Source organism: Mirounga angustirostris, unplaced genomic scaffold, assembly GCF_029215605.1.
Source record: "Mirounga angustirostris isolate CCGP_5_RB_7025 unplaced genomic scaffold, mMirAng1.0.hap1 SCAF_9, whole genome shotgun sequence".
In the NCBI taxonomy this organism is placed as follows: Eukaryota; Metazoa; Chordata; class Mammalia; order Carnivora; family Phocidae; genus Mirounga; species Mirounga angustirostris.
Window position 1 is genome coordinate 104384667 of NW_026991717.1, and position 25542 is coordinate 104410208.

At 40.4% G+C, this 25542-nt stretch overlaps 2 protein-coding genes across 7 annotated transcripts in view; one reads left to right on the top strand and one right to left on the bottom strand.

The window, feature by feature from the left end:
* Positions 1-1401: 1401 nt before the first annotated feature.
* L3HYPDH (trans-L-3-hydroxyproline dehydratase) lies at positions 1402-14223 on the bottom strand. The gene is made up of 5 exons (XM_045900967.3): positions 12778-14223; positions 8315-8484; positions 5488-5610; positions 5261-5398; positions 1402-1834 (listed from the first exon to the last, which is right to left on the bottom strand). The coding sequence occupies exons 1-5, from the start codon at positions 13283-13285 to the stop codon at positions 1709-1711; spliced, it is 1065 nt and encodes a 354-aa protein (XP_045756923.1). The 5' UTR covers positions 13286-14223; the 3' UTR covers positions 1402-1708.
* The window catches only part of JKAMP (JNK1/MAPK8 associated membrane protein), a 61944-nt gene continuing 49822 nt past the window's right edge, over positions 13421-25542 (top strand). For 3 of the 6 annotated variants that reach the window (XM_064571121.1, XM_064571120.1, XM_045900968.3), the window contains exons 1-5: positions 13421-13557; positions 16169-16260; positions 16815-16969; positions 21805-21888; positions 24230-24436. In XM_064571121.1, coding sequence (XP_064427191.1) covers positions 13554-13557; positions 16169-16260; positions 16815-16969; positions 21805-21888; positions 24230-24436 — 542 coding nt within the window. In that variant the 5' untranslated portion in view covers positions 13421-13553. The remainder of the gene's footprint in view (positions 13558-16168; positions 16261-16814; positions 16970-21804; positions 21889-24229; positions 24437-25542) is intronic. The other 3 variants (XM_045900970.3, XM_045900972.3, XM_054513736.2) reach the window with 3 other exon arrangements.

Below are 25542 nucleotides of genomic sequence, written 5' to 3' on the forward strand. Positions count from 1 at the left end.
CCCAGGACCCTAGGATCATGACCTGAGCCAAAGGCGGATGCTTAACTGAGACACCCAGGCACCCCTCTATTTTCATTTTAAAAAGAAAGTACAGCAAATCTCTCTAATGTGTGGAAAATTTCTTGTCATAGTAAGCTAGTGATAGTTTCATTTGTTTGAAGATAAGTGATTTCTTTACCACAGAATTTTATAGAAAATGAGTGGAAAGCATTAGTTTTTGTATAATAGGAAAATCAAGAACATTAACTATAAAGTTATAAAGCTATAAATCTTTCATTTTGGTCTGGTAATTCAATCACAGACTTAATAACTGGATGACAAAATGAGTTAAAATTAATTACTTCAGTTTCTGTATGCTCAGAAAAAAAAATTCACAGGAGTCTACTGACTACTGAGAGCATCACATATTGAATAACTTTTAAATACCTCATTTTATAGTGAATGAAAAATGATCAAATTTTATTTTGTTTATTTATTTTCAAAGATTTCATTTATTTATTTTAGGGAAGAGAGCGCAAGAGAGAGCACAGGGGCAGGGAAGAACAAAGGGGGAGAAAGAATCTCAAGCAGACTCCACGCTGAGCCTGACTCAGGGCTCGATCTCACGACCAGGAGATCATGACCTGAGCCAAAACCAAGACTCAGACACTTAACCAACTGAGCCACCCAGGCACCCCGGCCAAATTCTATTTTTAACAGGTTCACAGACAATTAAGTAGCAAGAATTAATAGTTAACATTTCTTTCGGGCTTTAAATGTACCTGGCATGTAGTTGCTAGTGTAGGAGACTCACCCTACTCTAGTAATTCATTGATTTCCACTGTGTTTATAATGCAGTCAACAATCCCTTTTATAAAAGCCTTAAAGATATAACAGAAGTCTGATTATTCATTGGTCTTCTCACACCAGCTTCTGGCACTTCAGTTACCTTGGAGTAGCAGCTGGACTTTGCAGCTATCTAGAGCTAAGAGATCAGTGAGGGAAAGGAGGTTGGCTTGAAAGAAGTTAATTAATGAGGCAAAACACTTACCAAGGATGGTAAGGGATAGTTGTGAGCAATATTTAGAAGGTAGCCTCAGCGGGGCTTTGTGAAGAGGAGATGGCCCTCGGCCCACACAATTGCAGCACTCATCTTCAAAAAATGAAACTATCACTATCTTACTATGACAAGAAATTTTCTACACATTAGAGAGATTTGCTGGTACAAACATCCTGGTAACAGCTGTAACATCTGTTCCAAGAAGCTGACCCACCCCAGTCCTTCCCAGGCTATGTAGGCTAAGTGTTTAGTACCTTATAATAATCCATCTCCCTTACACCCTGCTCAGAGAGAGGACATTATCTTACTCAAAAACTAGAAGACTAAAATAATGAACTTGTAAGAGTCATTGTTGTGAGGGCTACAATTCAAGCTATTATTCAAAGAGCATCTAAAACAAAATATTACAGTAAGTAGCATAGAGTAACATTTTAAAAGTAACAGGACTAAGATATTAATTTTACATGATATGTTAATAACTAGAAAAATATTCTGAATTTTTAGCATTTTGTAAGTTAGACATGGTGACATTTATACCAATTACATGTGTAAATATGAGGTATAATGATTATATTTAGTTACAGCATACTGCTTTAGAAGGAAAAGAAGTTGTACAATTTAGATATCGTTTTCCACATAATTCAGAGAAAGCCCTGAAAAGTACTGAAGTCACATGAGAAGGAATCCATCCTTCAGTGGGTCGTCATCTTCCACTATAAAACTTGCTGTACCTGTGTAATGGGCTTGTCCAGACACTTCCACTATAACAGCTTTAAAATCCCCACATTTTGCTTCCTGAGAAAAGACGAAAGGAATATAATATCAAAATACTGCACTTATATTGTGTCTGGCCTAGAGTCATATTCTTGATTCTTATCCTTTTAAAGAAAACCCAAGGCTTAATCTTGTAGGTAATGGGAGGTTTTTAAGGAGACTGACATGATCAGATTTGTGTTTTAGGTAACTTTAGCTGTAAAATGAGGACAAGTCAGAGAGAAAAGCAACTAGAAACCTAGAAACTTCTTTAGAGGTAACCTTCATTCATTGATGAACTCTAGAGTCACTAGGGCAGTTTTTAGGGAGGATGGAGAAGAACAAAACAGAGATACTTTGCAGGTAGAATTGGCAGGCCTGGGGACTGATGTATGTGGGAGGTGAGTAGGAATGAGTTCAGTGTGAGCATCGTTCCTAGTTGGGGAGCAAAGCAGGGGCTCCCATTAACCAATAGGGAATTAGATGGGAGGAGCACATTTAGGGAAGAAGGAGGAGCTTTTTAATGAGATGACATATCTCTGAGACGGTCATTTCAAGATGAGTTTGGTAGACATTGGGAGTACGAGTGTTAGACTCAGGAGAGAGGCACACACAAGTAGGCATGGGAGGGATGAAGGCTCAGGAGTCATCATCAGTGGGTGGCTGGGAGTTGAAGTCTCAAAAGTGGGTGATATTGCCCCATGGCATCAAAATGTAGAGGAGGTGAGAAGGAAACTGAGGATGAAATGCTGGAGATCCGTAAGCGGAAGGGAAAGAGACCAAGACGGTACCATCCGAGAGCTTGGAGGAGTCCGGACAGAGAGGAGAGGTGTGTGGTGAGAGTAAAGATGTCTAATTATTAACTGTAAAAGAAATAACTCCAAATCTTAACTACAGAGTATCCTTTTTATTTCTTAAATTTTTAAAATATTTTATTTATTTATTTGACAGAGAGAGACACAGTGAGAGAGGGAACACAAGCAGGGGGAGTAGGAGAGGGAGAAGCAGGCTTCCCCACGGAGCAGGGAGCCCGATGCTGGGCTCGATCCCAGAACTCTGGGATCATGACCTGAGCCAAAAGCAGACGCTTAACGACTGAGCCACCCAGGTGCCCCTATTTCTTAATTTTTTAAAGATGTATTTATTTGTTAGAGAGAGAGAGAGAGAGAGAGAATGCGTGTGCAGCATGAACAGGGGGAGGGGCAGACGGAGAGGGAGAGAAGCAGACTCCGGGCTGAGCATGGAGCCTAGGTGGGCAGTGCTTGATCTCAGAACCCCAAGATTCTGACCTGAGCCAAAATCAAGAGTTGGACACTCAACCAACCGAGCCACCCAACTGCCCCTTATTTCTTAATTTTTAAACATGAGAATAACTAAATCTTATGATAAAATATCAGTTATTAGATTAGGATACAGTAATTTCATTATCTTTTTATAAAGCTGCTGTAATAAAAGCCTCATTGAAAACTTGCTTTGTCTAATAACAATATAGTAGTGCTTAACAGTGTAGGGTCTACACAGAGAGGTCCACATTCAGAGTCTGGCTCCAATATTCACTAACTGTTGGATCTCTGGCAAATTACCTAACCTCCTAATTCTCCATTTTATCATCTGTTTAAAAAGGATAATAACAGGGTTGACCTGCCAAGATTCTTATGAGGATTAAAATGGTATGTATATATTTATTTTATTTTACTGTATTTATTTATTTATTTTAGAAAGAGAGACACACACACAGAGGGAGAGGGAGAAAGGGAATCTTAAGCAGGCTCCACGCCCAACTCAGAGCCCAATGTGGGGCTCAATCTCACAACCCTGAGATCATGACCTGAGCTGACATCAAGAGTTGGACACTTAACTGACTGAGCCATCCAGGTGCCCCGAGAAGGTATGTATAAAGTACTTGGCTTGGAACTTTACAGTGAAGCACCCAATAAATGTTGTAGATTATTTTGTCTTCAATCTCAACTTGAAGACAATGTGTTCCAAATTTTTGCATATGACATAAACAGTTTGGTATCTCATAAGATCACTATATTAAATAAGAATCCCTAACTTAAAAGAAAATTCAATATTCAGAAAAACCAAACTTCAAAACAGCTATATTAGGATATAAAAGTCTATATTAGGATAGATTTCTTTTGTTTTGTTAAAGGACTCTTTATGAATAGATTCATTTAGTAAATGTACCTACTAAATTCATTCACTAAATTTACTTAGTGTAGATTTCATTTACTACTATTTATTAGTAAATAGAATTTACTATTTATTTCTGTTAGCACATTTAAAACTTAACTCTATTACAAAAGTTTTATTTTTTACAACTTTTCAGGACTTTCACATCCTAGTATAAAAAATGAAACTCTCCTATAGAATAAAAACAAAAAAAATCCAAACCCTAAGTTAGTGGTTCTCGAACTTTTTGGTTTCAGGACTCCTTTATGCCCTAAGATTTGAGCATCTAGGGGCTCCTGGGTGGCTCAGTTGATTAAGCATCTGCTTTCAGCTCAGGTCATGATCCCAGGGTCCTGGGATCGAGTCCCACATCGGGCTCCCTGCTCTGTGGGGAACCTGCTTCTCCCTCTGCCTCTCCCCCTAGCTTGTGCTCTCTCTCCCTCTCCCTAACAAATAAATAAAAAAAATAAAATAAAAAGATTTGAGCATCTAAAAGTTTTTGTTTATGTAGGTTATATCTATTAATATTTACTATATTGGGAATTAAAGGTATTTGTTCATTAATTCATTAAAAAATAATAAACCAGGGGCGCCTGGGTGGCTTAGTCATTAAGCATCTGCCTTCGGCTCAGGTCATGATCCCAGGGTCCTGGGATCAAGCCCCGCATCGGGCTCCCTGCTCAGCGGGAAGCCTGCTTCTCCCTCTCCCACTCCCCCTACTTGTGTTCCCTCTCTCGTTGTGTCTCTCTCTGTCAAATAAATAAATAAAATCTTTTTTTAAAAAAACAAAGTAAAAAATAATAAACCCATTATATGTTAACACAAACAACGTATTTTGGGAAAATAACTGAATTTGCCAAAACAAAACAATTTTAATGAGGAAAATGGCATGTGTTTTACATTTTTGCAGACCTCCTTAATGTTTGGTTTTACAGAAGACAGCTAGATTCTCGGATCTGCTGCATTCAGTCGGTTGGCTTATCACCTATCGTGAAGCCTCTAGAGAGTCCATGGTACACTCGTGAGACAATAAATTGAAAAGCAAATAATATCTTAATGTTAATGCATACTAAGTTTTAACCTTGTGGACCCTTGGAAAGGACCTTGGGGACCCCCAGGGGTTCCAAACCACACTTTGAGAACTGATATCCTGGCTGAACAGAAGTTTTTACAGGCCTGCTTTAAAATTCTCTTTCGAGAGCTGAGTGAAGAAACTTACCCAACATCCAGCTCAGGCCTCTTCAGTTTCCAAAGTAACAGACTTACAAAGAGGAAGCTAATGGCGTCACTCACCCTCACAGCCTTCCCCATGAATACTGAGCCAGTTGCACTGCTTTTAAAGGCCCTGGTCTGGTTCAGTTCTAGAAGCCCTTTGTGGTACTGTAAGGCAATTCGGGCCGTCACTCCTGAGCCAGTAGGACTTCTGTCCACCTGTTCCAGAGTAAATGAAGATAAGAGTGTTCACCGTGTTCCAATTCCATAGTGTCTGGCTTTTGTGCCAAACGTTACAGTTTTAATACCTGTTCATCTGCAAACACGCAGATGTTGGCGGTTGGCTCCTCGCTGTAAGTGTCTTTTCCATCTGTTAATATAGTTCCGTACAGAAAGGAAAGGTCTTCACTCTCAGGATGATTAATTTTAAACTGCAAATGACAAAGAAAATTATCGTGTAATATAAATTGTCATGTAAGATTACACGTAAAATAAATATTTTGATTCAAATTTATCTTTATAAATAATATAGATGGGGTACTCGGAGGCATAACTTTTCACTCTGTCATTTTTAAAACACCTTTTGGGTCAAGGCAGTAAATGATGTCTTTGTCTAGATGAATAAACATAGTTTCATTGGAAGTTGGGATTCTTATCATACTCTGAGTCCTTTCTAAGGAATTTGTGCCGCGTGTAGCCTCTGCTGAAGGAACAGTCCTGTTATATACACACACACACTCCAAGCACTATTTTACACACACACACACACACACACACACTCCAAACGCTCACACTCTTTGAAGCACTGACCCCAGACTGGCCACGGCTCTTCCAACAGGACAGGCTAAGGCAGTCCTGTGCTCCCTCTGAGGAGCTTGAAGGGGATAAGGTAGAAGAACCAGACAATTAACACCTAGAGCCGAAGTTAATACCGTGGGCAGAGACGAGGCCTTGGAAGAGGCTGTGGGAAGGCTGTGAGGGTGAGTGACACCCTTGGTTGCTTCTTTGCAAGTGTGTGACTTTGGAAACTGAAGAGGCCTGATTTGGGTGTTAGGTAAGTTTCTTCGCTGAGCTCTCAAAAGAGAATTTTGAGCAAGCCAAAGGTACAAGAATGCAGAAGCTATTGGGTAAGAGAACAGTTGGATGAAAAAAAAAAAAAAGATCTGTAAAGGAGGAAGTCAGCTGGCGCTACAGAAAGCAGCACATACGCTCAGAGAAGCATGCCCTGGCATGGTCGCTAAGTCACCTCTGTGGTAAATCGAGGTCAGGCCCAAGTGTGCAGTGCTTCCTGCTCTTCTCGGGAGGCCTAGTTTAACTTTTCCTCATTTTCTGTGACATCTGTTAGCTCTCAAACTATAATCTTACTTCCATGTGCATCCTTACAATCAGTACATTCCACTGCTACTTACCTGTCATCTGAAGCAAGTGAATAGATTTGGTTCTAAAAATCCAGGGTCCATCGAAAGCCAAGTTTAAGCGGTCTTCCTGCTGGATCTTTGTTCTCCATCCTCTGAAAGCCCCATGCCACACCCCCACCACAGCATCATTACCTCGCACTCCTCATGGTATTCTTCCCCTCACCAGACTGAGCTCCCGGAAGGCGGGTTTGTTCTTTCCTGGAGTCCCTAGCATCTAACATAGCATCGTGTGCGACTCACTAAGTTCTAGGTAAATGTTTGTTAAAAGAAGGAAGACACCTGAAACTAGTATTACACTGTATGTTAACTAACTGGAATTTAAATAAAAACTTTAAAAAAAAAAAGAATAAATGAATGAGGATGAATGTGTACTAACTTCAGCCCCCACCAAAATGGCCTTTCCCTGAATCTGCATCAGCAGTGTGAATGGTCAGCGGTTAACAAAGTAGTTCTGCTGCCTGATTCAGCACTAATAGATGATGCTATATATCGTCATCTCATACGTGGTTTTCTCCTATTTCTCTCAGAATCCCTCCCCCCTCGAGGTCCACCCCTTCTCCCCTTGGTCAGAAGTTCACACTTTAATGAGAAGTTCAAAATTACTCCTTTTATTAAGAAAACTATGCCTTTTTCTCTTGATCTCATTAAAAATAAAGTTATTTCATGCCAAATTTTAGCTCAAACTGTAAGCTGCTTAATGAATAGAAAATTGATATAAATTCAGAACCTCAGAAGTTGCTATGATAAACTAATTCTAGCTATTGGTATTGACAGTCCTAGATAAATGACAATTTAGAACAGGAATAAAGTATATATTTTCCTCTTGTTTAAGTCACAAATTATGTTAAAGTCTCAGGTATGTTAAATAGGCCCATAGTAGTTATTAGTACAAGTATATTAGGCACTATCTTTCACAAGTTATTTTTTACTTAGAATAGTGATTAAATTCTCATATGCTAAAACATTCAAATACTGTATATGAGTTTTATTTACAGGTCCCAATGTAAAATGGCAGACTTGTGCTAGAAATGAAAGAATATTCTAGATATATTTATTATCCAAACTGATTTTATCAGAATAGTTTTCCCAAGCCAAAATTAGACTTACTTGAGTAGTTACTTAGGTAACTTCTTAGCAGTATAAGAAAAATTTACTAATTAGGAATTAGTGTTCTCTGTGAAATAAGAGAAAGTCTGAACAGATTTAATGAAATCTATTTTGTGAGCTATAATTGACATTCATTATTTGCAAGTTTTGCAGAATGACCACATATAGCAAAGTATATGCATTTCAAATTAGTGAAATACTGTTTGATACATTTTCTATATGTGTAAATAACCACAAATTATACTAGTATGTATATAATTAAAGTTAATAAATTACTTATTGAACATTTATTATAGGTTGGCATTATTCTAAATCCTTTGAATGTATTGACTGACTTCATTCTTATAACACCCTATGAAACAGGTATTTTGTAATTCCCATTGCACAACAGGAAGGTTATGTAACTCATTCAAGGTTGCAAAACTTACAAGTGGCAAAACTGGGACTCCTAGATAGTCTTGCTATAGAGCCCAAGATTGTAACCAGTACCTTATTTTTAGTCCTACTAATAATTTAAATATGTAGATATTTAACTGCGTAGACGTGTAATTTATATTCCCTCCATGCCGCAGAGGAGGGCACGTGTGATGAAAGCGGTGTTTGTACTGACCTGAGCTTTGACTGCTTCCGTCACTGCACTCGCTGCATCCACAAGGTCCCTTGTCTTTGCAGAACAAACGTCAAGTCCTAACTTTTCAGCACTAACAAATGCATAAAATGCTCCACCATATGCAATGTCTACCACCATCTTTCCATGACCAGGAACATCCACTAAGAGATCTAAAAAAGATGTGTTTGAAAATAAGTTTGTTGGGGCGCCTGGGTGGCTCAGTCGTTAAGCGTCTGCCTTCCGCTCAGGTCATGATCCCAGGGTCCTGGTATCGAGCCCCGCATCGGGCTCCCTGCTCAGCGGGTAGCCTGCTTCTCCCTCTCCCACTCCCCCTGCTTGTGTTCCCTCTCTCGCTGTGTCTCTGTCAAATAAATAAATAAAATCTTAAAAAAAAAAAAAGAAAAGAAGTTTTTTAATAGTATTTTGGCAGTACAATTCAGAGCATTTTTAATATGTATATTTTGGTGGAGGGGTACATTTTCCTATCACAGAAAGGAATGAAGCATTTTTGAAATGAGTAAGCATCAAATAATAATAGACATTTAGCTGAGTGCATCTATTTTTAACTTAATGATACATAAGTTTTAGAACATCTAATGCCATGTTTTTCTTAAATCGTGTAAACTTATTTTGTTAACCACTTTGAGGATCTTTGCTAGAAAACCTCATAGAGGCAGAGAGAGGGGAAATCCTGGGACATCAATGTGTGAAAACAAGGGCAGAAAATGAAAGTCCCCTCTCATACTACTACTAGGAATTGTTCAAAGATTTTATTTGTTTATTTGTCAGAGAGAGAAAGCAAGAGAGAACACAAGTAGGGGGAGCGGCAGGCAGAGGGAGAAGCAGGTTCCCTGCTGAGCAAGGAGCCTGATGCGGGGCTTGATCCCAGGAGCCTGATGAGGGGCTTGATCCCAGGACCCTGGGATCATGACCTGAGCTGAAGCCAGATACTTAACCTACTGAGCCACCCAGGCGTCCCTACTAGGAATCGTTTAATATATGATTTTGGATCCTATTCACAAATTGGCTTTCTTCAGCTGTAATGTCAAAACAAAATGAAAAGATTTTTCTATGTAAGTTATATATACTAATTCACCTATGTATTTTCATTTCATGAAAGCATCCTGCAGGCAAATACTCAGAATAAAGCCATTATGGAATCACTGATGTCTACAGTATCATTTTGTATCAGGGTTTTAAGTATTCTAAGTCCTCAACTTACCCAAAGTTTCACCTGAAGGTCAGTTGTTTGAAATCCTAAATTCATATTTCCAAAAGGAATGGGGTTAGATGATATTTTAGGATATTCAAACTGTTTTACCCGTTCTTGCATCTTCCTTTTCCTCCTCCCCAGTTCAAGCTGGCTTGGTGATCACTGCCTCTGGGGGAGATGTATGGCAGGGGAGAAAGTAGGTTTTATGGAAACCTAAGATCTGGGGGGAGAGAGGTTTGTTGGCCTGAAGGGTCACCATATTTCTCTTGGTCAATAGAGAAATTTCCTCTGGACCGAGAAAAGAGTTGGCAGGTCTGGAGTGCAGAGGACCTGTGTTGACTTCCCCACAGTACTACAGGGAGGCTATAGGGTGTGAGAGAGATAGCAAAGAGGAGGAGAGGCAGGGACAGGGGCCACATGGTCAGGGACAGATGATGCTTCACTGGTTGACCATGCAGGCTGATGACTAAAAGGCCCTCCTCTCCAAAGCCTTGGCTCTTCAAAGAAACCTTTGCTACACATGTATCAGGAAAGGGGACAGCATGTAGACAGATGAGGCTAGGTAAGTCAACAAGGCAGAATGGGGCCTCAAATGCAGAAATTCTGAAAAATAAAATATTGCTTATATGCCTGAGTTTGCACCCTGACTCATACAAAGATACCAATCAGTATGCTATCCATTCCAGGCTGGCCCCCAGAGCCCTTCTAACACATGGTGTGTCAAAACAGAGCAAGTTTATAATCAAGAAAGTAAAATATGCCCGTGGGGCTTAAGAGGAACTATGAATGAAACATCTTTATCTTGATGCTGGTGCAACATAAAAATCAGACTTAATGAAAGGAGAATGAGGACATAGATGGAAATGCGGGGCTGCTGGAAGCTGGAAAGCTAAGTGTGGCTTTGGTGTCCTCATGTGTAACATGGAACTGCTGTCCCCGCCCAAAAGGACTGCTGTGTGAATTCCATGTGATAATGTGTGGGGAGTGCATGGCACAAATCAGCCATACATTAATGTTAATAGTAAGGCCAAAAATTTAATTTCCAAAGGGAATAGGGTTTTTAAGAGGATATTTACATTTGCTAATCACCATAGTCTTCTCCCAGTTTCATTCACTTAGTTACTCATTCAACAAATATTGACTACCTACTGTTCTAGCACTTGAATACAGTAACAAAACAAAGTTTTCATTTTAGCAGAGTGGAATGGAAATGAACTCAGCAATCTTCTGAGGTGGGTACTGTTGTCATCTTCATTTTGCAGATGATGATCTTGAGGTGTGGAATCCCTATTGCAAGGTCATCAAGATGGAGATGGGACAGAGCAGTGATCTTGAACACTTGTCAGTCCACTGTTTTAGCATTTTTCAAAGTACAGAATTTAGGATCTTTTTTTTTTTTTAATGGAGGGACTCCTTTCTTTTCTTTTTTTAAGATTTTATTTATTTATGTGACAGAGAGACAGAGCGCAAGAGCAGGAACACAAGCTGGGGGAGTGGGAGAGGGAGAAGCAGGCTTCCCTCGTAGCAGGGAGCCCGATGCGGGGCTCGATCCCAGGACCCCGGGATCATGACCTGAGCCGAAGGCAGACGCCCAAAGACTGAGCCACCCAGGTGCCGCAGGATCTTTTTTAATGACTCAAAGTGACCATTACTGCCCACCAATTATTGTATAGTCACACAGCGCTGCTCTCGGGAACTATGGTGCTTACAGATTGGCTGCCCTGACCCAACCAGCCCTGAACTATGATGTCGTTGGTGATCCTGCTGCTAGCTGTCATTTCCCGCAAATCTAGAGCACTTCCAATCTGCTGCTGGGGTTGCCTAAGGAGAAACTGGATAGCTAAACTATTTAAACTGCTGAGATTTTCGAGATGCAACCTAACCAAACTCCTGTCTATCTCAAGTGCCCTCCCAATCCGGATGTGACACTGTTCTCTCCTAGAGGGCAAAGTGCCATCAGTTCCCCCAGGGGAATTCTTCATCAACCTAGGTGTTTCAGCTGCCTGAGGTTGCTCTAAGACTGACAAATGCCTGGGCTATTACTGCCTCATTCATAATTAGGCTAAGCTAGAATCCAAATCCTCAAGAAAGATCAAGATCTAATAGAATGCCCCCGATGTTTATAGCAGCATTATCAATAGCCAAATTATGGAAAGAACCCAAATGTCCATCAACTGATGAATGTATAAAGAAGATGTTGTATGTGTATTTATATGTACGTATATAATGGAATATTACTCAGCCATCAAAAAGAATGAAATCTTGCCATTTGCAACAATGTGGATGGACCTAGAGTATATTATGCTAAGCAAAATCAGAGAAAAACACCGTATGATTTCACTCATGTGGAATTTAAAAAACAAAACATGAACATAGGGGAAAGAAAAAAAAAAGGGAGGCAAACCATAAGAGACTTAATGATAGAGGACAAACTGAGGGTTGCTGGAGGGGAGGTGAGGGGGATAGACTAAATGGGTGATGGGTATTGAGGCACTTGTGATGAGCACTGGGTGTTATACCTACAGTCTTTCTGTCTCTAAAAATATATTTTTAAAATTTCTGAGTGTTTTGCATACTATCATTTAATCCTCACCAAAAACTCAGTGAGATAACAAATGAAAAAATATCGGCACAGAGAGGTTAGTAATTTGATTAAGGTTGCATAGCTTAAAGGGGTTGTCAGTATTTGGACTCACACAATGTCTGTTCCTGTTTCTTAAAGAATAAGAGCAGCAACATCTGTATCTTCCCAGTTTATAAATTGCTTAGTTCATTCATTCTTATTTAATTATTTCCCAAAGAAGTGGGGAAGGCACTTTTTACAGGTGAGGAAAACAAGACAGGGCTTAGTAACTTGTCAGGGGGGTAATGTCTAGTAAGTGTATTCTGAATCAGCCAATGAACCCTGGTACATTGGCTGTTCTTTGCTCTTTCCTTCCTCAGACTCACCCAACTGTGAAATCTCTAGGAATGCCTGACAGTGGGGAACGAGGCGCTGAGTAAGGGAGACACGGAATTCTGTACTCCTCGAGGCTCTCTCAAGACCAAGACGAAATCTGTGGGATAATCGAATTGCATGCACGGCACAAATCTGCAAGGCTAAGATGCTAACACACATTTGCATTGATTTTATGTTTTTATTAATCGCAAAGGCTCGTGGGTGGGTTAACTGCACTGCGTGAGTTCCAGGCCAGAGAGACGGTTAGTGTAGTTAGTTGCTTCCCGGAGCTGGGAGGGTCTCCCCGTTTACCTGTGGCCAGCGCGAAAGCTGGCACGCTGTGGAAGCGCACCGGGCCGCGACTGCGGCCGCCCTCGCATTCCACGAAGGCGGCCACCAGCCCGCACGGGCAGTGGATGTTGACGCGGGCCTCGCGGGCGCCGGCCGGGGGTGCGGGTACCAGCCCGAAGTCGAGGGCGAAGCGGCCCAGCGCCAGCACTGCATGGCCGCACATGGAGCTGTAGCCCTCGTTGTGCAGGAACAGGACGCCCAGGTGCGCGTCCGGCAACTCGCTAGGCACCAACACAGCCCCGTACATGTCCCGGTGCCCCCGAGGCTCGAACATGAGCCTTCGTCGCAGGTGGTCAAGGTGCTGGCGCATGTAGCGCCGCTTGGCCAGCAGCGTGGGGCCGACCACTTCCGGACACCCAGCCAGCACGATGCGCAGGGGCTCGCCGCCCGTGTGCATGTCCACCACCGACAGCGCCGGCGTCCCCGGGTCGTGCGGGGGCAGCCGCGGCAGCGCCAGCGCCCTCTCCATCGCCTGCGTCCGGGAACGCGACCACCTCCCCGCCGTGCGCTCTTCGAGCCTCCAGCCCACCCGCCTACTCCGCGGGAGAGCTTCAGCACTTGAGGCCGCCTCCGGGGCGGGGCCTCCGAGAAGAGACCAGGAAGGGCGAGGGGGCGGGGCTTCACGTGGTCGCCCGGGTTACCAGGAGGCGGAGCCGCCGAGGCGGCTGTGGCCCGGATGTCCGGGCGCTGCCGGCGGCTGATCCCGGAGCTTCTTCGGGGAAACCTGCAAGCGGCCAATGGGTGAGTGGTCGCCGAGGTCGCGGAAGCCGTTTGTCTTAGTCCCTGCTTCTTCCCCACGCTGGCAGCTTTGGGCTGTGCTCGGGGGGCGGCCTCCGGTTAGCGGCGCATCCTTGCCCCTGGCTCGCACCGTCTCGGGCGGGCCCTCATCTCCTCCCGGGGTCGGGCTGGGCTCGGCCCCCTCGGGCTGCGGAGGAGACACGCCGTAGAGGGGAGGCGGGCTGTGTGTGCCAGGGCAAAAGGCCAGGCCTTGGTTGTGTTCAAGAGGTCACTTCAGTCCCTTTGTTTAGCATTCGTGAGGGTAGACTTCAAAATTGAAACAGCGGGAGTCAGTAAGTGCCAACAAACAGGAAAGGGGGCGGAAACTAATTGCTGAAGTCGCTCGCTTCTGCATCAGACGTTGTTTAGAGGGCCCTTCACAAGGGGCAAGACCGTTGCAAAAAAAAGTCTTAAAATTTTAGCCACCCTCCAGTAAAGGGAAATGGGAGGGGAAATTGAACGGACGCGGGGAGCCTTGGTTTTGTTTGGTCGGTGATGAGCTGTTGCTTTCACTTTGGTGATTTTCAGGCCTTGGGTGTTGAGAACTTTAGGTTATTTACATTCAGATGTATTTATTAAACACCTACTAGATGCAAAAACCATGTAGAAGAAGCCTCCAATTCGTTCACTTCTGTCTTCTCAAAAACTCTGAAACCGTTCGTTTTTGTCTGTTAGTAGTTTAGGACATACTGGTTACAATTGATTAAAAAGTATATGCCAAATAAGGTAAAGAAACCCATGGATTTTAAAAATTCAGAAATTTGGTAAAAGTGAAAATATTAACTTGAAACATTTTAGTCAGTGCTCTTTATATTGTTTCTCAGCAGCACAAGGAGAAAGAAATCAAAAGTCTACTTGAATTTGAAAGGAGAAAGGACATTGTGGACCAAGCAGTCTCTTGTGAATTCATGAAGAATTAGGGAAATTGTTCAAGAATAGTGAAAGGAAGGAAAAATTCTCTACTTTTAGGGTCTTCCAGCTGGACTAAAAATTAAGTTCACATGAGACAGATTAACAGAAAAAAACAACAACCAAGTTTTATTATGTGTGCATGGAGGCCCAATTATGAAACTAAGACTTAAAGAAATGACCAATGCGGGCAGTTCTTTATACATTATCGACAGAGGCAATAAATTTGTGAGGAATTTATGGGAAAAGGACAACAGGTGTTTGGGCTAAGGTTTGGGCTAAGATTAGCAAAAAAGTAACAAGGTTTATTTTTGCAGCTTTTTTGACTTTAAAGTCATTATCGCTGGTAATAAGGATATCTTTTTACTGCTTTCAGGGGGACGGAGGAGGTCTCAGTGTCCTTGCCCCTGTTGTTTCTTAAGTAACTTTTATTTCAAATAATATGCCAAAATGGTACATTTTGGGAGCCTGTCCCTTGACCCCTACAATAGTCATAAAATGCATAATTTTCCAAGTTAATTCACATTTGACCACAGTTGTTTTGGATTTAGGTTCTTTGAGGGCAGGGACTCTTGTTATGTTGCTCTGTGGATCTTTAGAAGTTCCTAGCCAGGGAATCTGATACTTAATGCACGTTTATTGAATAAGTGAATCGATGAACGACGGAAAATCAGATGTCTCTGATGAAAAAAACAACCTCCTTTAATAACTTCTTGATGAGGTCAGAGACAATCTGCAGGCACTGAGGTTTTTTTGTGAAGAAAGCTGCTTTTTATTTTGCCCAAGCTTTGAGAGCAGGGGGTTGATTCTAAGGTAGTTCCCAAATATAGGTCAGAGGCCCAGTGACAGCCTTGATGAAATTTTCCCCTGTCCTCAACAAAAATGACAAAGTTAGGACAATGTAGTAATCTTTTTCTAAAGGTGAATTTATTTACTTTAAAGGCCTGTCCTTTATTTTGAAATTATTGCTCTTCTGGTATTAAAATGTGTTCTATTATGAACGAAGGTGATATTTTGTGTGTGTGTCTCTGTGTTGTATATGTGCACACTTAATGTTCTGACTGGGCAAAATAGGGGTGGTGATCCTCTATTAGTTTTCTAATTAAAAAATGGAAATGCGGGCGCCTGGGTGGCTCAGTTGGTTAAGCGACTGCCTTCTGCTCAGGTCATGATCCTGGAGACCTGGGATCGAGTCCCACATCGGGCTCCCTGCTCGGCAGGGAGTCTGCTTCTCCCTCTGACCCTCCTGCCTCTCATGTTCTCTGTCTCTCATTCTCTCTGTCTCAAATAAATAAATAAAATCTTAAAAAAAAAAAATGGAAATGCAAAAGTCTAGACCATCTAATCAAGGGGGACTAGCTGCTGGAGCCATTGGAGACATACCAGGTTAAGCTTTGAATTCTGGGGATAGATCCCACTTTGCTGGTTGATGGGTCTTAACCATAAGGAATAGCATTAACAACAAGATTTCGGTATAACTTTCTGCAGTGGCACAGTGTAAAAGGGGAAATTTAAGTTTAAAAATAAGTGCATCGAGACTTTTGTCTAATACGTATCATTTTTAACAACTGTGTTGAGATATTTCTGCCAAGTGCTTCAACTGCTTATTACATTATTTTTTATAATCACAAAAGATGTTACTTTACTGGCATTTGTTTTTAAAAAGCTGTCGATATTCAACCAGCATGCCTTGGACTTTACTGTGGGAAGACCCTATTATTTAAAAATGGCTCAACTGAAATATATGGAGAATGTGGGGTAAGTCTTAATTAACATGTGTATGCTATTTCATTGCTAAAATCTTTTTGCTTTTGAAATATTTTCACATGTAGAATATCTTTTTTCTTCAGTATACTCATTAATTTATAAAAATATGAGGCATTAATAAAATTCTTATCTGTGTTGTATTGTCTATAATACATTTTTCTTGACAGTCACAGTTAAGTATTTTTTAAATCATTTTATAATTTTATAATTTCTAATTATTAATGCTGTAGTGCAGTAACTTGGGCAGTAAGTTAACATTAAAACTCAGAACTTTTCTCTGTAATTATTTTTATATAGCGTTATTAACTAAGTTTATCATTTAATGTTAGTCAACTATTTGTAACTTAGCAAAAGGAATCTATTAAAAGTGTTTACAGATACACCAAATAACAATGTAGATTTATTTTACATATGCACTTTTTTTATTTCTAAAAGATGCACATGTGTACATGTTTAAACTGAAATGGGATGTCTTTATAGAATGACTTTGGGATATTAATGTTCTAAAAAATATCTGTACATAAAATATTGTTTTTATATTGTAGGTGTGTCCAAGAGGACAGAGAACAAATGCACAGAAATACTGTCAGCCATGCACAGAGTCTCCAGAACTTTATGATTGGCTGTATCTTGGATTTATGGCTATGCTTCCTCTTGTTTTACATTGGTTCTTCATCGAATGGTACTCGGGAAAAAAGAGGTTAGCACTTTCTATGAATGTATCTGGATGGACTGATGTTGGAATAATGATCATTTAGAAGACCTTATTAAATAATTATACTTGTAGTGAACCTGTTTTTGCTTTATATTCTGATGACTTTGACTGTGGCAAGAAAACTTAAGGATAGGGTATGCCTCAGTAATATAAAGGGAAATATCTTTTGTTTTACTCTAAATGATCTTGAAGGAATTTTTTTTCATTTCTCAATTACAGTCTTTATGGGTTTTCTACAAAGAATTGGTTATGATTACAAACTGTATTGCTGTAGAACAAATACTTCGTGATTTGATTTAATACTAATAACCTAGTATAATGTAGTTAAAATGATATAGCTGCAACCTAATTATGAAAACTGATACTAGAACATTAAACCAACAAGCATTTATTGAGCCCTGTGTTTTTTGTTTAGAAGATCAGGGGAGGAGGTACAGAAATAACTGATGTGGTTTATACTTGTAATCTTGTAGAGAAGACAAATGTGTATACAACTAATTATAAATCAGTTTTAGAAGTGTATAAACAAGTGTATAAAAGTGTTATGAGGGGTGCCTGGTGGCTCAGTGGGTTAGGCGTCCGACTCTTGGTTTGGGCTCAGGTCATGATCTCAGGGTCATGGGATCCAGCCCCGTGTAGGCTCCGTGCTCAGTGGAGTCTGTTTGAGATTCTCTCTCTCCCTCTTCCCCTCCCCCAGCTTGCACTTGCTCACACTTGCTCTCTCTCTCTTTCTCAAATAAATAAATCTTTAAAAAAAGCACTATGAGCAAAATGCCCTAGAATCACAAAGAATAGAAGAGATAAATTGTGCCTGATGTGATCTGAAAGACTTCAAAAAAACATTTTAGGCAGAGGAAACAGCATGAACAGTGGCATGGAGGTATAAAATGTGTGCTGTGTTTTAGGTGGGACTGGAAGTAGTCTGGGGTGGTCAGAGTGTGGATTGCACATCAAAGAAAGGTAATAAACAGGAGAGTGGGAAAAGTAGGTTGAGGCCAAAATGTGAAGGTTGGTTTGTTTGTGAGAAAGAGAGCGCAATCATGCAAGCAGGGGGAGGAGCAGAGGGAGAGGGACAAGCAGACTCCGTACTGAGCATAGAGCTTGATGTGGGGCTCCATCTCAGGACCCTGAGAACATGACTTGAGCTGAATACAAGTCAGTCTCCTAACCGACTGAGCCACCCAGATGCCCCTGGAATGTGAAGGTTCTTGATGAGGATGTGAAGTTTATACTGGGAATGCGGAGCCACATTAGTACATTTCAGCCCTACTGGCTTTTAGTTCCTCTAACTTCTCAGCATCTTTCCAGCCTTAGGTCCTTTCCCTTTCGCCAGCTCTTCTCTGCCTCAGATGTTCTCTTGTCCCTCTGACTGCAACTTTTTACCTAGCTGTCCTTTTCCTTCAGATTTCAGTTGTTGTAGAGGCCTTCCCTGACCCAGTTTAAAGTAGGTCTGCCCCCCTTATTTTTCTTTTTTAATAACATTCTTCATTTTATTGTTTTGGGTTTGTAGTTAGCACTCAGCACAATCTATAGTTAGGTTAGTTTGCTCTGATCTCCCGACTAGAAGCCTGTGAGGGCAGTGGCCATCTCTGCTCTCCATGGACTCTCCAGAGACCAGCACGGCAGCCGGCACGCAACAGATGCTCATTTAGTATTTGCTGAGTGCATGATTTATTGGTGAAGGTTTTGACTTAAAGAAGTAGCATCACTGGTTGTGTAATTTTAGGAAGGTAACCTCTATAGAGGGTAGGTGAGAGGTGCAGCATATTAGAAGACTGTTTCCAAGCAGGGATGGCCAGATTCCAGTAGTGTGAATGGGAATGGAAAGGATGGGCTGATGGAAATAGAATTAGTAGTTTTCTGTCCACCTAATAAATCCAGGCTGATTATTTATATTGGAAAAGCCTTTGTTCTTTTTCAGATGGATCCGTAAAAAGGTTTTTTAAAAAGTAGCTCTCATCTTTTAATTTCTGTTATAGAATGATGAGAGATGAGGGCAAGAAAGGAGACGTGATAAACTGAAAGCTAAAGTGGAATAATTGCTCAGCTAGTTGTTTGGAACTTCTCAGCCATAAGCAGGGAAAGATGGGGGTATAGAGATGTACCTCCCCAAATGCATTTGAATTAAAACATCAGATATGTTTTGAGGGACAGTGTTGGAGCAGAGGGTGGGGTTTGGTTTGAGGGTAGAGCAGAGGAGTGAGTAGTTCTCAGGCAGGAAAGCAGGTGGGTTTAAAAAGAAGGAGTTTGCATAACTTAGGTGTGCTTTGCCTAGGAAATTGGCAGCAAAGAACACAAGAGCCATCTCTTGAATTTTCCTGAGATGTTGCCCTTATAATCAAGGAAGTAGAGGCCTAGCTGTCTGAGGCTAGACCAGTGTTTCTCAACCTTTTATTCATTGTCACTTCCTTAAATAAGGAGCCTTTTTAGATACTTTTTTCAAATTCCACCTTCCCCCCCATGAAATTTTAATGTCATAAATATACTGCTTATTTGTTTATGTTGTGTATGCATCTATGTGCTATATATAACAAATGTAAGATTATTTTATCCCCAAGAACCAATTCTTGCCCTCTTAGGAGGGCTTGGTTGGCTAAGCGACTACCTTCGGCTCAGGTCATGATCCCGGGGTTCTGGGATCGAGTCCCACATCAGGCTCCCTGCTCAGCGGGGAGCCTGCTTCTCCCTCAGCCTCTGCCTGCCATTCCCCCTGCTTGTGCTGTCTCTCTCTGTGTCAAATAAATAAATAAAATCTTAAAAAAAAAAACCTTTCCTTTCTGGTACTCTTGCTTTCCCCAGAGTTTAGTATTAAATTTGTTTTTCTTTAAGGTCAGGGCAAAGATAAGCAGAATTATATATTTTTATGCAGTATGGTCAGAAGCTGTGCTTCTTATGTGATTTTTTTTTTATATAATTTATAACTTTTAGAACGTATTCAGCAATCACTAGGGATGTTTGCAATGTGCCAGATGCTGTACTGGGTTGCAAGATTCAGAGATGACTGAAACGTGGATGCTCCCAGTATAGTGGATGAGATAGAAAAGCCATCACAGTATTTGTGAGGTTCTGTAATAGGCTGGCATGAAGAAGAAAGAAGTTAATTTTGCCTTCTCAGAATAGGGCACTGTCACAGAAGAAAAAACTGACTTTAAGCTGGACTTTGAAAAGTGAATAGATTTTGATAGGAATTGAAGAAAAAGTCTATCAGCAGGAAAAAGATGTGCAAAAGTATAGAGGCAAAAAGCGCACAGTGTAATCAAGAAATGAGAGCTGAGGGTCCTGTGAGAAATAGGGACTAAATGAGACCGGGTTATAAAGAGATTTGGGACTACAAGAGTCTTAGGAAAGATTCATAAGACCTGGGGATAACTGATCTTGACGGATACACAACTTGCCAGATAGGTGAGAGAAGCATGCCCACATGTGTGGAGGCGTGAGGAGAAAAGAAATGTAGCATGGCCAGGAGGTGTGGAAAATAATGCAAGTAAGGAGTATTTTTCCTGAAACACAAGACGGGACTCTACGAAGGGGAGTTTTAGAATCCAGTTTTGTTTTGTAAAGATCATGTGGTTGGCTGCAGACAGATTGAAAGGGGGCATGATGAGAAGAGATGAATAAGGTTACTAAAGTAATAGCAAGAAATGATGAGGTTGGGATGTTGTTTCTAAAAATATGAATTCTATAAGGAAGCAAAATATTAAATTATATGAAATTGTAAATGTTCACGTATTCACCATTTCCATCTGTGTAAAATCATGCAGGAGTTTTTCCAACAATATGAGCTAATCAGGAGCTCCAAGTGACCCTCCTGCAAGAAATAGCTGAAGTTTGGAAAAGACATACTATTTAAGACCTTGCTGGTCTCACTGGAGGCAGGGGAGATCTCCAAGAATTCATTTTTAGAAAACAGACAAGCCCACCCTAAGGTGGGGCCAGAGTGACAGAGCAGACAGTAGGAGTGGGAGCACTGCCTGTGGTTAACTGCTGACAGCAGCAGGTGCTGAATGGAGGCAGCCAGTGCGAAGCCTAGACTCTCAAGAGGCTGAAGCCCAAGGTAGTGGTGGGCATGGCTGCCGACAAAAGCAGCAGATCCTCTTTGCTGGAAAGCTTCCCCCATTCTCAGTTTAGGCCCATAAAAATCTTACTCATTAATATCTATTAATGACCTCATACTCCATGAGAACCAAATAAAATCAACACGATGACTGTGAGTGGGTAGACATAACCAACACTGTAGTTATACTTCCAAAGGACTGCAGATAAGGGACTTTCAGCTACACAGTATAAAACTGCTACCTTTGTAGTGCTTAAAGAAATAAAGGATGCAGTCCTAAAGACCTCCAAGAGTCAACAAGAGATTATTAGGAATGAACAGATTGGTTTAAAAAACAAAAGGAACTTCTAGAAATGAAATTTAAAAAATGGTAGATCAATCAGATTAAACAGTTGAAGACAGAATTAGTGAATTAGGAATTACATGTATCTGAAGAAATAATGCAATGCTGAGAGAAAGGGAGATAGAAAATATGAAATATATTAAGAGCAATGGAGCATAGAATGAGAAGCTGTAATGTGTGTCTGTGATTCCTGCTGGGAATGCACCTAGGTTCAATTAGACATTCAGACTTCAGAGACTACCGTAGGTCATACCGAGCACCAGTCTGCCCGGAAGAGCACAGCTTGCCTGCAGGGCAGCGTCAGCTTTTGAAGCAGTTGAGTTCAGCTGCAGGAAGGTAAAATCCATACTGAGTGGGTGTGGGAGTCCAGGCTTAAGGTCTTATGCCCTAAAGGAGCCATTCTTTCTGTAACCTCTCTGTAAGGATAGCTTCCAGAGTCCTGCAAGGGACATGCCAATTACAAGAATCGCTGAACTCAAGAAAGCCGGACCATGGTGTCCCCATCAGGTATTTATTGCTTATTTATAGTTCTCCCCGATCCAGATACAGTTTACCAATCAAGGGGTTGTTTGTAGCCTAAGCAATGTTACCTGGCAATAAAGTTCGACATTTTACACTTCTCAGGCTTCCAGAGGAACTAAGCTAGAGTTAACTGAAAGTCAGAATCTCATGTACGGAGGAAAAGTTTTATTAACTCTTTGTGCATAGTTTCTAATCAGAGTCTTCAGAAAAAGTAGAGAAAAGGAAGGAGAGCCAATAATTAAAGATATATTAGCTTCGGGTTCTACAGACATAGTGAAAAACAGATTTGCAGAATTGCTCCTGGGGAAGCAAAACACATTCCAAGCAGAATAAATAAGAAGAAATTCTCACCTGTTCACATTAAAATTAAACTGCAGAACACCAAAAATAAGAGACCACATGGTGCTCTGGCCAGCGGCCCCCTTTGTGCCGACAGCTGACATCTACTCCAGCCTCACAGGTTAGTCATTTTGAACACGGCAGCCCAGTCAGGCCTCCCTAGATGACTGCATCCCAGATTGGTATCACATGGAACAGATAGAGCTGATCAGGTGAGCCCAGTCAAACCGCAGACTAGTGAGAAATAATCAGTGGTGGTGGTTTGCTATGCAGTGATAGATAACTGAAACATTGTTCAGAAAGAAAGCTCAAAGGCATCTGTAGACTAGATAATAGAAATAATAAGAGAGTTTCCTAAAGAGGCTGGCTGGAAGATAAATATACAGGATCAGTTATCTCCCTATATTTCATATATAGTACCATGGTATTGTGAGATAGCTAAGACCAAGGTAGCTAAGCTACATTGGATTCATATTGTGGAACATGACAAGCGAATTCTAAAATCTATATGGAAGTGCAAAGGCCCAAGACCACTGAAGAAGTAGAAGAATGTATGTAATATCAAGAATTATTGTCATATTCTTTTGTCTCAGGGATAAAAATGGACCCAGGAACAAAATACAGAACCTAACAACAGACCAGTTATCTATGAAACTTGGATGGCAGAAGTGGTGTGGCAATTTGGGCGGGGTGGGGGGTAGGAGGGACAGTAAGCTACTCAGTGCTGCTGCTGGGACAGTTGGGATACCCTAGTGGGAAAATCTAGTCACACCTACCTAATCCATTCTAGGTGAGTGAAAGATTTAAATGTGAAAAGCAAAACCTTAAAACTTTTGGAAGAAAACATAAGTTAATATTTTTCTCAGAATAAGGATTCCTTGGAACATTAAAATGCTAACCAGAAATTTAAAAATTGATATATTAAAATTTAGAACATCTGTTCATAGATATCACAAGAAAGTGAAAATTCAGCCTATAAGCTGAGAGGAAGACATTGGCAACATAACTAAAAAAGCAAATGGATAAACAATGGAATGGGCACACAGTAGAATATTATACAGCAGTGAAAATGAGTGAACTTCAGCTATAAGCAATGGCATGGATGAATCTTAGAAATGTAATTTTGAATGGGAAAAAAATCTCAAGATGAGTATCACTTTATAGTGCTTAAAAATTAGCATAACTTGGGGCACCTGGGTGGCTCAGTTGGTTAAGTGTCCAATTCTTGATTTCAGCTCAGGTCATGATCTCAGGGTCGTGAGATTGAACCCAGTGTCAGGCTCCATGCTTAGTAGGGAGTCTGCTTGAGATTCTCTTTGCCACCCTGCTCACATGTGCATGTGTGCTCTCCCTCTCTTTCAAATAAATAAATCTTAAAAAAAAAAATAAGCAAAACTAGACAGAGTGGTTTTGAAACATAATCTAATTGGAATAAAAACTTCAGAAAAAGTGATAAAGACAACTTAGTATAATGGTTACCTCTTTGGGGAGAGCCAGGAGTGGGAATGAGGAAGGAACAGAGGTAAATATAGATTGTTAATGTTCTAGTTACTGGGTTAGATGATGAGCTTATAATGTTTACTATATTGTTATACTTTATAACTAATATATATTATATATAAGCTTTTATGTGCTTTTTATATTTAAGATAATTTAAAATGACGCATAGGATAACTAAGACATTCTTAACAGTTTAGCAAGTCACTAAAGATAAAGGAAGCCCTGAATTTCTGCTCTTCTATACATTTTAGATAATACTGGCACAGTGTTATCTGGGATGCGTATCCCTTTTTAGTCCAGAAGGTTAAACTCTTCTCAAGTGGTTTTCATGTTTGACTTTTCTTATCTATTTAGGGGATATTTTAGTTTCAGGATTTATCAGTTAAAATTTCCTTTTAGACTCCATATTTTGAAACATATAGGTTTTCTTAAAAGCCATCGAAACACTGAAAATTTTCTGGTAATTGTGCTGCTTTTGTTTTCCTAGTTCCAGTGCACTTTTCCAGCACATCACTGCATTATTCGAATGCAGTATGGCAGCTATCGTCACCTTACTTGTGAGTGATCCGGTTGGTGTTCTCTATATCCGTTCATGTCGAGTACTGATGCTCTCTGATTGGTACACAATGCTTTACAACCCAAGTCCCGATTATGTTACCACAGTGCATTGTACTCACGAAGCTGTTTACCCGCTGTAAGTATTTATATAGACTAAAGATCATTTAAAAAATGGTAATTATAGATTTTATTTGTTTCAACAGATTGAGTATTGAAAAATGGCTTCCAGGTACTGGGGGAGATATAGAGAAATGATTTTCTTCTCTTGAAGGATACATAGTCTAATAGAAGGGAGTAGAAATACATTTTAGTATAATACAAGTGAAAGTATTTTTGTATTGGTGTTGAAGTGTGTATAAGCATTTCTAAAAGAAGCAATATCTGTTTCTTCAAAAGGGAGTTATAAGGAAAATCTTTATGATATGCAACAGAGAAGCAGTATCTGACATAGAGGAAAGAGTATGGGCTTGAGAGGTAAAAACAGGCATGAGTTTGAATCCTGAGCTGCTGTGTTAATGTGACCATGTTAAGAGCCTCTCATAACCTCCGCTTTCCTGTTACTAAAAATGGGAATAGTGGTACCTTATAAGGTGATTGTGAGGATTAAATAAGTCTGCACATATCAGATACCATGTGCAGTGCCTTACATACAGGAAGCACTTAATAAAATAGTAGCTGGCATTGTAATTAGAGTGCTTGGGTTAATGTTTTCTTTTGTTTTTGTTTTTTTCCAAAACAAATGTTTATAATTTCCATGAGAATGTTTTGTTTTAAAAATACCAAATTCATAAGACTCTGTATAATACTATCCCAGACTACTTCATTTTTAGAATTTCTCCTGTGTTCATTTTGATGTGTTTTTCTTGGTAAAGGTGTAATAGAAGAGTCAGGTATTTACATTCTCATAGTTATAGCAAGTTACCATTACATAATATGCTCAAGAAAATAACCCTTTTTATGCAGGTTCTTAAGAGTACTAAGTGTGAAAAACACTTGCACAAATGTAAAAAGGTAATTTAAAAAAAACCAAAATTTCAGATACAGAGATAGGAACTTCTTTCTGTCTACCATTAAGCCCTGTAAATTATTTATTTCTTGTATATATGCTGTCTGTCTCTATATATACATAAAATTTACATACAAGACTGTATATAAAAGACCCATAATGCATTCTTGGTTGGTGTCATAGGGCTAAAGCTCTCAGCTTCGATTATTCTCTTCTCAGACACTATCCAGGGGACT